This window comes from Triticum aestivum, chromosome 3B, assembly GCF_018294505.1.
Source record: "Triticum aestivum cultivar Chinese Spring chromosome 3B, IWGSC CS RefSeq v2.1, whole genome shotgun sequence".
NCBI lineage: Eukaryota > Viridiplantae > Streptophyta > Magnoliopsida > Poales > Poaceae > Triticum > Triticum aestivum.
Window position 1 is genome coordinate 391,151,303 of NC_057801.1, and position 12,579 is coordinate 391,163,881.

The 12,579-nt window shown below is 45.0% G+C and overlaps 1 protein-coding gene across 2 annotated transcripts; it reads right to left on the reverse strand.

Moving 5' to 3' along the window:
- Nucleotides 1–395: 395 nt before the first annotated feature.
- On the reverse strand, nucleotides 396–7,748 carry LOC123070013 (serine/threonine-protein phosphatase 6 regulatory subunit 3). Of its 2 annotated transcripts, none has more exons than XM_044493020.1 (19): nucleotides 7,450–7,748; nucleotides 6,452–6,555; nucleotides 5,660–5,746; nucleotides 5,498–5,573; nucleotides 5,334–5,408; nucleotides 5,106–5,159; nucleotides 4,806–4,865; nucleotides 4,607–4,723; nucleotides 4,253–4,347; nucleotides 3,710–3,912; nucleotides 3,464–3,561; nucleotides 2,984–3,087; nucleotides 2,744–2,909; nucleotides 2,542–2,664; nucleotides 2,356–2,438; nucleotides 2,136–2,277; nucleotides 1,968–1,997; nucleotides 1,627–1,697; nucleotides 396–1,532 (listed from the first exon to the last, which is right to left on the reverse strand). In XM_044493020.1, the coding sequence occupies exons 1-19, from the start codon at nucleotides 7,486–7,488 to the stop codon at nucleotides 851–853; spliced, it is 2,409 nt and encodes an 802-aa protein (XP_044348955.1). In that variant the 5' UTR covers nucleotides 7,489–7,748; the 3' UTR covers nucleotides 396–850. The 2 variants fall into 2 exon arrangements, with proteins under 2 accessions (XP_044348955.1, XP_044348954.1); XM_044493019.1 differs by having other exon boundaries at nucleotides 396–1,535.
- Nucleotides 7,749–12,579: the final 4,831 nt, after the last annotated feature.

Genomic DNA, 12,579 nt, shown 5'->3' on the forward strand with positions numbered 1-12,579 from the left:
AACTTTTTACGAAGTCCTCAACGATACAAAGCTAATTGTGAACATGTTTAAAGTCGACCAAGCGATTTAATAGTATAATTGTTTTTTTTTTCACCATGCTCACTTGCGTACATGCATGAATATGCTGCCCCACTCTGATTGAGCTTCTCACGCTAGAGGACATGAGCTAGCCCTGTCATGAAATTAAGATCGTATGTAACAATCACACATGGATTTTTAGTAGTCCACCTAATTTAACTAAATTTTGCATCGGAACAACACAGTTAGGGAATAGCTGGTCAAGAAAAAGACGTGTTTGCCAAGCTGGATCTGAAACAATTTAAAGCAACGAGCACAAATATTTTCATTAAAAAAATAGCATGCTCTATTTGAACTGAAGCACATCGAGTCAGAAAGAATTACAATAGCTAAACTAGAAATAATACCATATGAAATATTATAGCTCCAAAGTTAACCTAATAATGAAACAAAAGACTAAAGTAGACAAAACAGTTGCCATCCAAAAAGAATTGTGCTTTCACATATCGCAAGACACGAGACTACCGCCAAATGACATTTCGCATCAAGCATCAACCAATTGTTCCCCATGAAACGGAGGGTAAATTTTGAAGCAAATTGACCAATTTCTGATGAAGTGTGCGCGTGCAGTTAGACAATGGTGCTCATTTGTACAGTGATTGGCCACAATGGAAGGCAAAATAGTACACTTGCTTATTGTACAGCAGTTTGCTTCGAAGTTGCTTGTGGCTGATGAGCACTTGAAGCAAAGATGATTGCCTGTCTTCTGAGGGGTCTGACTAATAATTGCTCGTCAGCTATGCCATTTCAGTCCATGAGATACGCTGCCACTTCACTCATTTGCTTCTGCTGCGCCAGTTTTAGCTTCAACATCCACGGCAGATACTTCCTTGCTTGGTACCTCCACGACTGCATCAGCTTTCACTCCAACATTCCCGACTGCATCAGTTTTCGTTTCAGTATCCACAACTGCATCAGTCTTGATCGGTACCTCCACATCTTCGTTACGGACAGCTTGCTCAGAAGATAATGCCGAGCCAGCCAAATCACTCCCATTGACATCAGGATCCGGCGAAGCTTCAGAGATAGGATTGTCCAAATCAGATGAGCCAGCTGGTTTATCAACTGTTCTCCCTGCCTGTGTCTCAGTAGATGGGGCTGAAGATTCAGCTGCTTCAGAGGCAGCTTCGTCTGTGCTAGCTTCAGTACCACCAATTGAAACATCTGGATGCCGCTCGGTACCTTCTGCACTTTCTAGTTGCTCATTCTCAATGCTAAAATTTGTCTGTTTGGTACATTCTGCAGCATCTTCTGCCTCCTTAGCAGGGCCATTTCCATGACCCAAAGTTTCCATTTGATCCTCAGTGCCAATTGCTTCACCATCATCAGCTTCCTCGATGTCTGGGGAAGCCTCCTCGGAGTTGGGAGAGGACGAAGGAACAGAAGCAGCTAAACGGTCATTGATACCTCTCTCTCCATCAAACGTGAACCAATTCGAATTTGTAAAGAGGGAACTGCTTTTAAACACATGATACATTGCCAATCAGTTACCTCCTTCAAGAGAGAAAAATCAAGGGTGCTGGAGTACGATTTAAGATAGCAAATTACCCGTCCGGATCATCTCCCAGGCGCAGGGAAGATATTACCACCTCAGCTGATTCGTCATCAAAATAGACATCCTGAAAGGCAAATATAAGAGATTATATTAGACTCAAAAGAAAACAATATACTTGTTGCTGCATTATACACTCCATGGATAAACTAACCATAATGTTATATGTTTCCAAACAAACTTAAAACTACACAGCAGTTCATACTTTATAGTCGGCTTTTTGTACATAGAGTTTATTGCAGTAAACATTTTTTTTAGGAAAGCCTCAACATTTAATCGCAGTGAATGCTAGAATCGTGTGCAAATAACAAGAGAACAATAGGTTACTTAAATATACCTCATCATCACGTTCAAGTGACCCTTGTGCCTGCATTCAAATGATCAGCATGTATCATTAATATGTCTGCATATACAATACAGCAGTAGAAACAGTAGCAAGATGCAGGGATAAATATTTTGATAGTAGCAAACCATCAAATCTAACAAAACTAGCACATTGGCATACCTCTTCAATGTCATCATTGCTGTATATCCCATAGCGGAATGCCTGGCTCAAGTTATTGGCCAGAGCTGCAACATCATAATCCCTGTCTCGGAAGTCATCATCATCACTATCCCTACCACGGTCATGAAGCGAGGTTGGGCGTCTGCAGCATACAAGTCCAGCGATACTTAGAGAAAATGAAAGCAAGATATAGCATGCTAAACAAGGAAAGAAAACCTACCCACAGGCCCAATGATAAACATTCTCCACCTCATTTCGCCTGACCAGAACATCTGTCTGCCATTCAACCCACTCACTGTTACCCTACTCAAACAAAAGATTCCAGGTCAAAGTAAGGCATACAAAACTCTAGAAAAATCATACTTGTAGACAAAGTATTGAGTGGATGCACAAATAGGAAAGATACCTGCAGGTGAGTCTGGATTGTGCTGTTACTATTTCCCAACTGAATGAGTTTATTGGCTATTCTTGTCATGTGACCAACATTCCCAATTTTTGAAGGGGTTTTCCCTTCAGACGGCACAGTAGGCTGCACACAAGAGGCAACACATGATGGGGCATTCTTGGTAGTATTAAGTCAAAGCTGTTATAGCATAAATATAACTTACTCCATTAGACTCTGTTGACAAAGAAGAAAGCTTGTTGGCAGCAAGAATTTTACCAACAATGTCACATTCATTAAGAACATGTTCGACAAGTTCTGTTCTTTTACCCTCCAGGCAAGAAACAATTATATTCTCGACATGATGGTGTAAAAAGTTGTTATACGGGTACCTGTGGTTTAACAAACATATGAGATAGCCCTTTAAACGATGATGAAGCAAAAGAAAATAATATATCCATCTTACTCAAAGAATAAGTCAATAGAGCGCTTTATTGCCGATTGGCTGATTAGCTCTTGTTCAGCAGTTTCACTACCAACTGTCAGCAAAACAGAGATGAACTCCACAATCTGTAAAAAAGGGTATATCCAGCTTAACACAAGCGAGCAGAAAATTACCAAGACACTACAGCATTGCCGAAATTTAAGAGCATGCAGTGCTAAATAACACTAATACGTTCTATAAGGCTAGGTGAAAAGAAATGGTATACAAATAGCATTTGATCACACTAGGATCCAAGCATGCATGCATCTCGTCTACGTCTAAACCCCAGGTAACCACACCAAAATTATAGTAGGTCAGTCCAGACAACACTAAGAACCTTCTCAAAATACAAATAAAGTAAGTCCATCTGGACAGGAAACAAAGAGCTCAAGGCTCAACAATAATCACTACAAGATTGAAATGACCAAATGGTCAACTGAAAGGATTTGCAACATCCAGTACCTTCAGTCGATGTTTCCCCAGAGGCGGGCGTAAACATCCGTAAGTTGTAGGCAAAACATTTTCAGCGGCAGAGGTGTCCAATAAGTTGAGCAAATTACCTACAAAAGTTATATCAGCTATAACAATAAATCTCAAAAAAAAAGATCTAGCAAACCATGACACACGGTATAGTGTAGACAAGGTCTACAATTGAGTAAGGAATAAGGTTTTCCTAACAAAATCTTGCACAAAATACCCAACACTCACCTAGACTCTCGAGCATACCATCAACTGTCTCAGGACTGGCAGTGACCAATGCCCCATGACTTACGTTGCTTCTGAATGCTTGATAGGAAGCTGATGCCAATCTTTTTGGGTCCAGTAAAGATATGCACACTGACAATGAATGAACCAGCACAGACTTGGGTCTTGATCCTTCAAGAGCATGGCAGAACAACCTCCCAACAAAACTGCAATTTCATAAAACGGAGCATAAATATTTCAGATCCAAAAAGGAAAACCAACAAAGAAACCTACTTGTAAATGCAGGGCTTTGTAACCATCTATGTAAAGCCTCTTTAGATACAATTAGACATGGACTCTTTACAAGCATAAATTGGACATGGACTCTTTACAAGCATAAATTGGACATGGACTCTCTACAAGTAAAGGATTAGAAGAAATGCACGGATATTCTTTCTGTGATTCTCACCACTACCAAAAAAAATCAATGGACTTCCCTGCTGAAAGGTTTTCCCCTGTCCAATAAAGATTAAAACTGTGAAGGCAATAAAGTTCTAAGATTGAGACCTTGGACTGCATATCTTTGCAGCGAGAGATGGAGGTGCACATCGAGTCACAGCACAAAGAATTTCAGCAGCATTGGCATGCACTTCAGGAGAGTCCTGCTTGGCAATTTAAAGTATGTCAAATTTCTGCTAGAAACATTTCAATTGAAGTTTTTCAGTGAGAAACTGAATATTGTTATTTAGGAGGCTTATGTTCATATAGGTAAAAAATATCTCAAGACAAAATGTTTATCAAATGAAATGCTAGGTTTGTATGCAATTATGTCTCAAAAATACAAGCAGATATATGCAAAGGCAACAAGGCAAGATAAACAAATAAATGCATTTCCCTAGTGTTAATATTTCCCGAACTCACCGATGAACTAAACTTATCTGCGATCATTCCAAGAACATCTGTATTTTCTAACCACTGCATTGTATCAGCATAGTTAGAATATATGGTCTCATCAGCACCAATCAGGCGTATCAGCACCTGAAGAATTCCAGGGGCAACAGCGTCAACCAACCGTAGCAGCCAAAACATCAATCCACTAAATGTAATAGTTACATCTTACCTCCATTACAGATGTGATGCCAATCAGGTCGACAAGTTGGACAACAATCTCTGGATGCTCCTATTAAAAAATGAGTGTTGTAATCCATTAAATACTCAAGAATCAAGCTTGTGGGATGAAATTTGTGACCACAGAAGAAAATTGTTTGCATGAAAGCTAGACCCAGCGCAAAATATTAGCTTGCCTTGATTAACCAAACCGCCCAAATATTCAAAGAAAGTACACTGAATGAACATATACCCCATAAGTTTAAGTGCGTGTTAATAAACTGTTCCTTGTTTATACAAGCACAAGGAATACCTGAACATAATTCATTAGTGGGGCAGTCTTCCGCAGCATCAAACAAATTACCACCTACAACAAATAAGTAATCAAACAGACTTCAGCCTTGTAATAAATATGACAGCAACTTCAAGATGAAGTCTCAACATCAGATTAACAAAAGGCAAGACCAAACTTCAGCAGGGAACTTCTACAACGAATTTATGCCATGATTCAGATATAAATAATCCAAATAAAATGAAATACCTTACTGAAGTAACCAGATAATAATGTGCTGTGTGGATGATCAGGTTTCACAAATGAGAAAAGCAAATCCATTAACTGTAATACAGAAGATTAAGAGAAATAAAATTAGCTAGAATGGTTGTAATGAAACATATCTAAAAGGACAAGAAAGCTTTTACTCTGACCTCTTCATCCTCTACTAGGGTCCTCAAAATGACATCGATTTCACAAGTAAATATCTCACAAGCAATGAAAGGGAACCTGCAAGGAATGGGTGAATTTATACAAAGGAGGAAACTCAGTCCGTAACATCTACAGGCAATGAATGTTAATGACCAATTGCATACTTGAAAGAGCGCTTTTTTTCAGCCTCATCCGGAACTTCTTCAACAACATAACGAAGCAATTGTTCCACCTGGGCCTTGTCACGCAGGCTACACAAAATATTTCAAGCATTATAGGCTGGGAAATACAATAGTATAAGTTCAAGGAACACTGGATGCCAACAGTCAAGAAAATCAAGGCCAACATAGGTATTTACTATATCACTCATTCATTCAACCAGATGAACTATCACGAAAACTCAACGGGCCAATTTGGTTTGACAGTACGAAATACTAGTTTAATAACACTTGTATTTGCTCAGAAGGCATCAGATTCACTTCTTTGCAGGTTAATATAGATAAAACTAGGAATCTATTTGGAGAGGAAAAGAAAAGGGGGAATAGAAACAGTTAAACCTCAAGAAGAGCATACTCAGAAAATAGTGATCCTTGCTTATAAACAAAAGAACTATGTGAACCATCTATTTAGAAGAAAGCACTACTGCCAGCATTAGTGCCAAAAACAAACTACAAATTCTGGGCAGATTTTCTTCCTATGATGGGATTAAAACAGCAACTATTAAGTGCAAAAATAATTGTACTTGTCTGATATATGTAGACTGGTTCATAATTTCCTTAACTTAATAAGCGACTGTGCTTCCTTTAAAACGGTTGCAGCTATCTCAAGAGAAAAGTATAAAATTCTTCTTTGTTACTCTAGTACACACGATGAACATGAATAGTAAGGTTATACAATAAAATAAACATGCCACCCATGTAAACCTCAGGCTAATAACAGAAGCTCAAGGAAATTACAAATTTATGAGTCGGGTGTTCAGTGCTTTGCACTCTTGAATAATTTCATCCTCATCAAGAAGTTCTTCAAGTGTAAAATTTTCCTTGTCTAGGATTGTATCCACCTGAAATAATAATATATTAAGTTATGTATAAGTTGATTCATAACCTTTGTTTCTACAATACTATGAAAATATATTAAGATATCATTGAGGTCATGAAATTTATTTACATTGACTATGGAATAATAGTATAGTTATCATTATTATTCATGATTCATGTGGGCCATGAGATGGAATAACGGAGCCACTTAGTAATATTATCAGACAATTCCGGGTACAGCTGAGTTTGGATGATTGAACACAAGATTTTTCTTTAAGGCAACTGAACACAATATCAACGAATGGAATTGGAATTCGAAAGGTACTTCGTTTTGCTCAAACATGGTATTATCTCAGAAGAAAATCAGTAGAGACCAAGTAACTCATAAGAATGGGGGGAAAAAGGAGGAACAGCTACACTGGCACACTGTTCCAGCCAAGTTCTTCATAAAACAGCGTAAGTACCCAACTCATATGAATCTTCAGTTTAGGATGCTAATCAAATAGTATCACACATCAGATCAGAGATTCAGTTTTAGAAACACAGCAGCTTTGCTATATGCATCCCCGTCTACACAACGATCCGAGTCATCCCCAGGGCTAACTTGCATGCAAAACATAACCAAATCCGAAGCCAAGGCATTTACTCCATCCCTGCAACCCGCCCCAATCACGAGAACAGCACATGCACGAGCTCGCCAATGCAAAATCACACAACTCGCAGTCGCAGCGCAGCCAGGAACAAAATAAGAGCAAGCGAGCATTACACACAAACAAGTGCCGCACCCAATCCAGTGTCAATCTAAACAAACGGGTCCACGACCAAGCTCGCAGCCACCGCAGCACATAGGGACGGACGGACGAACCAATCTGAGAGAGCGGAGGGGGATTGGGGGGAGCTACGAGCAGGGAACTCACGGGCGAGGCCGCGGAGAGACCGGTCATGCGCCAGAACATGGTGGCGGCGGCGGTGGATCTAGGGTTTCCGACCCCGGGGAGCGCGAGTCCGCGGCCGAATCCGCGCGAATCCGGGCGGCGGCGGCCGGGTTGGGCGGCCGGCGAAGGAGGGTGGATCGGGAGAGGGGCGAGCGGATCGAATTGGGATCGCGGGGGGTGGGAGGCGCACGAGAGGAGGAAAAAACAGCACGCTTTTCTATTTGGGCTTTCCTTGGGTTTGATTTGGCTTGGGAGATGGGGGATTGGAGCTGAGGGGCGCTGTTACTTTTGGCGACGAGCGCAGATGGCGATAGGTCGAATTATTTGCTCACTTGTGTTGTTAAAATAAAAAATAAAGTCTGAACAATGGACTCAGTTTCAAAACTGATCTGGTAATGGTTCAACCTTCTCTTCCCCATGGGTGACGATTTCACCCACGATTTAAACTCCTCACATATTGATGAAGAAATAAGCGAGAAAACAACCGCTCCATCGTCTCCACCATTGGTTCCCCTTCTCCATCAGCCACACGCTCGCACCATCCCCCTTGTTTCTTCCCTCTTGCGGATGGTCTTTTTTAACTCCTCCGTCTCCACAAGGAGGGTCAATCGACGTGGCCAGTGCAGATTGCAAGCCCCGGCAAGGCAGAGTCACTAGAGGTGTGCGACTTGGAGGACCTCCTAGCACCGAGGAGGCGCAAGTACTCCCGAGTTGGCCATCGCTTTCGTGAATCGCCAATACATGGTCCACCAACACCTGACGTCGCCCTCGCCCAGCGCAAGCCCATACGCACGTCTCGAGAGAGAAGTCATTAGGAAATGTCAGGGAAGCAGTCACCTAAGAATGAGAGCACAACAACGGTGCTATTTTTTGTATGTCTCTTCATGTTGCGTCGTAATTTCTCTCTCACACACACACACGCCAAAATGAGAGGGAGAGAGAGAGGAACACACATCACACAGGTAAAGGAGGAGAGGAATCAGAGCATCTCGATCATGATTCGTCTCTGCCTAGTTACTGACATTCATCCGGTCCGATATTCCGGCCAGCTGCAATTAATTGTCGGTGTCTAGATCGATCTTCTTTGATTTGGCCGATAGGGCGGACAAACGGGGTGATTTTCTTGGCATGCTGCTATAAGGATGTGGACATGCTCATTGATCCGGATAATGGCGGAGCTATGTACAAGTCTGAGGGGGTCGTGCCCCCCCCCAGCCCAAAGGAGATTAATTTTTTATTTACTACTAGTAGTGGCCCCTGCAGTCTGCCTGCATGCATACGCCCATCTTCACGCATGCACAACTCTGTTGCTCCTACTCGGACGCTCGGCTGCTCCATCTCATCCAGCAGGATTGACGCCACACTAGCTCGAAGCTGACTCTCGACGAGCTCCACCTCTAGGCCGCCCATGCAGCTGGCAACAGCAAGGAACAAGAACAGCTCGAGCTGTGTCTTCGCCACTGATCCGGTGCTGCCGATATTCTTGCCCAAATCTGCATGAACGGCCGGCCGGTCGGCCACTCCTCGTCCAGTTATTTTGGTTTCCTATATGGGTTTGATTAGTACTCTTATTGACTTGGTCTCATTAACGATTGTCTTGGCGTTAGCAGCACATATTTGTTCACCTAGTTACTTGAATTGGGACTAAAAAAGAGACCAAAAAGCTGATCTGTAGTACCCCCATGTTGTGGTCTCTATGAGGTTTGAAAGCTTAGCGGTATATGTATAAAAGCTGTATATTTTGTTTGATTTTTGAAGTATATATGTATGTACTTTGCAACCAATATAGATAATATTAATATAATTTTGTCTAAAGGTTACGAGTTCTACTTTATTGGAGTGAGTAAAAAAAATTGGCCCCCTGTCGGTGTCAAAACCAGCGGATCTCGGGTAGGGGGTCCCGAACTGTGCGTCTAGGCGGATGGTAACAGGAGACAAGGGACACGATGTTTTACTCAGGTTCGGGCCCTCTTGATGGAGGTAAAATCCTACGTCCTGCTTGATTAATATTGATGATGTGTGTTACAAGAGTAGATCTACCACAAGATCAAGGAGGCTAAACCCTAGAAGCTAGCCTATGGTATGATTGTTGTTCGTCCTACGGACTAAAGCCATCCGGTTTATATAGACACCGAAGAGGGCTAGGGTTACACAGAGTCGGTTACAATGGTAAGAGATCTACATATCCGTATCGCCAAGCTTGCCTTCCACGCCAAGGAAAGTCCCATCCGGACACGGGACGAAGTCTTCAATCTTGTATCTTCATAGTCTTGGAGTCCGGCCGATGATGATAGTTCGGCTATCCGGACACCCCCTAGTCCAGGACTCCCTCAGTAGCCCCTGAACCAGGCTTCAATGACGATGAGTCCGGCGCGCATATTGTTTTCGGCATGGCAAGGCGGGTTCCTCCTCCGAATAATTTATAAAAGATTGTGAACACCAGGATAGTGTCCGGCTCTGCAAAATAAATTCCACATACCACCGTAGAGAGAATAATATTTACACAAGTTCAATCTGCTGACGTATTCCGTGGCGTGACGTCACACCACTACCAAGCCTTTACTCGAATTGTTTTTATTGTACCACCTCAGCGCGTTTAGCGAAGCGGTTTCCTTGGCATGTCTTGTCGAAGCAGAGATCGTGTTCCCCTTATTCCAGGATTCCCATCAATACGGACATGGGTAACCCAACCGCGCCATTGATTGCGGCGCTTGGGAGATAAACGAGTTTTATCAGGCCGGTGGAGACACATGTTTTTGTCCGCCCATATAAGGGGATAAAGATCCAACCCTTTTACGTGCGCCTTCTTCCTCCTTGGCTTATCCATCTCCGCGAACTCGAGCTCCAGCGCCCAAGTCCGCACATCTCACCTCAACCTTCTCCAACTATGTCCGGAGCGGGAGGCAAGTGGATGGCCTCCTCCGTCAAGGAGGGGCACATCCAGAAGCTGCGCAGCGCCGGATATTTATCCAGCAACATCGCGCATCGGCTCCCCGACGAGGGAGAGCTCATCCCCACCCCCAGGCCCCATGAGAGGGTAGTATTTCTTACCCATTTCCTCTGCGGACTGGGCTTCCCACTCCATCCCTTTGTCCGGGGGCTCATGTTCTACTACGGCCTGGATTTTCATGATCTGGCCCCGAATTTCATCCTCAACATCTCGGCGTTTATCGTCGTGTGTGAGGCCTTCCTCTGCATCCAGCCCCACTTCGGCTTGTGGCTCAAGACCTTCAGTGTCAAGCCGAAGGTTGTGAAGGGCAGCCAAGCGGAGTGCGGAGGCGCCATGGTGGGCAGGATGTCCAACGTTACTTGGCTTGAGGGCACTTTCGTGGAAACCATTAAGGGGTGGCAATCGGGGTGGTTCTACATCACCGAGCCGCGTGACCCCGAATGGGCAGCGGCCCCTGAATTTAGATCTGGCATCCCCACACGGCTCACCTCCTGGAAAGAGAGCGGCCGGATATGGGGTGATTCGGAGGAGCTGACCGGACTCCAAGCCCGCGTCCAAAAGCTAGTGGACAAGAAGCTCAAACTTGTCAACGTAGTCCAGGTCGTGCTCATCCGCCGGATCCTCCCGTGCCAACGACGGGGCTTCAACATGTGGGAGTTCGATCCGGCGCAGCACCAGACTTTGAGCGGGCTGTTCGACACTACGTACGAAGATGTCTGGAAGGTGCTGTTCAAGGGCGCCGAGGCTCCCGCATCCGCTACCGAAGATCGCGGATTCAGCTCGCATCGTCCGGCTGATGAGGTAAGCGATTTTGTCCTTTACGGGACGCTTGTTTTCCATAGTTTGACTCTATGCGGGATCTAAACTCCCTTTCCTTTGACAGGACTGGCTGACGAAGGCCGAACAGACTATCTGTCCGGCCCCATTGCCAGAGGACCCAGCGGACGCCCGCCTAACGGGGCTGCTGGCTCCGGCACCCCACGTGGTGCCGGAGAAGAAGGCCAAGAAGAAGGCCACGGGCACTCGGAAGAGTTCCCATTTTCAGGTGTTATCGGATGACGACTCCGAGGCTGACTCCTCTCACAAAGGTGAGGAGGAGAAGAAAAAAGCCTCTCCCCCAGCGGGGGGAGGGAGGAAAAGGAAAGCCTCCCCAACGAGGGAGGCCGAAGGGTCCAAGAAGGGAAAAGCTCTTTCCCCGGACTGCTCTGCCAATGCCAGTGACGACGACAAGGATTGGCCTCCCAGGGCCAAGCCCCTGGCGAGATCGTAAGTATCCGGACTCCCGAATCACTTCATGGTTTTTCTTTTTTGCCACACAATGTCTTTCTAATGCCGCATACATCCCTGCAGTCCGCCCAAGGATGATCTTCCCGCTTCGTCGAGCGGGTCCTTAGGTGCGTCGGATATGGATTCTCTTCCGACCGCCTCCACCCCCCGTGATGCGGACGATGCCGAGGTGGGATCCCGGGAAGGGACCCACCAGGAGGAGGAGGCCCCGGAGGTGTCGTAGGACAACCTCCCGGACTGTGCACCGGACTCGGCCCCGGAACCCATAGTGGCTCCGGAGTCCGGCGGGCGGCCCCTTCATAAGAAGGGCAAGACCGCGACGCCGGCAGCCTCCATCCGACCGGAGGCGCCGGATAGCTTGCTGGAGGCACTCAATGGTGCCTCCATCAAAGAGGAACACCGCACTGTTATGAGTGCGGTGATTCAGAAGGTTCAGCTCGCCAAGAGCGGGCTGAACGAAGCCTGCAGCAGCCTTCTAACAGGCTTTGAGGTAAGAATTTTGATATATGTAAAATAGTACCGCATAGACAGTAACCCCTGATGCTCGGTTCGGTGTTCGGAAAGAAAAGCCGGACTGAGGATCTAAAAAGATATACGCTGGAGTCATAAAAAATATGTCAATATGGGATTGCAGGCTGCGCTGCTGACCTCTGCCGCACTGACTGCGGAGGTCAATACTTTGAAGCAAAGCCTCGAGCGGTCCGAGAACAAGCTCGGCCGTGCCAAGAAGCAGCTCGGGGACAAGGAAGGTGAGTAACACCTTATTAAAATTGTACCTTACAGAAAAGGATTTTGGTTGCAAGAAGAATGACAAGGATAACGTGGGTATTGCAGGGGCCACTAACGAGGCGGCTACCCTGAAGGAGGCGGTGGCG

Coding starts and splice junctions, on each gene's coding strand:
- LOC123070013 (XM_044493019.1), bottom strand. CDS start 7,488: ATGTTCTGGCGCATGACCGGTCTCTCCGCGGCCTCGCCC. Junction 4,866..5,105: donor CACTAATGAATTATGTTCAG/GTATTCCTTGTG, acceptor ATTTTTTAATAG/GAGCATCCAGAGATTGTTGT. Junction 2,910..2,983: donor TCTATTGACTTATTCTTTGA/GTAAGATGGATA, acceptor GTTAAACCACAG/GTACCCGTATAACAACTTTT.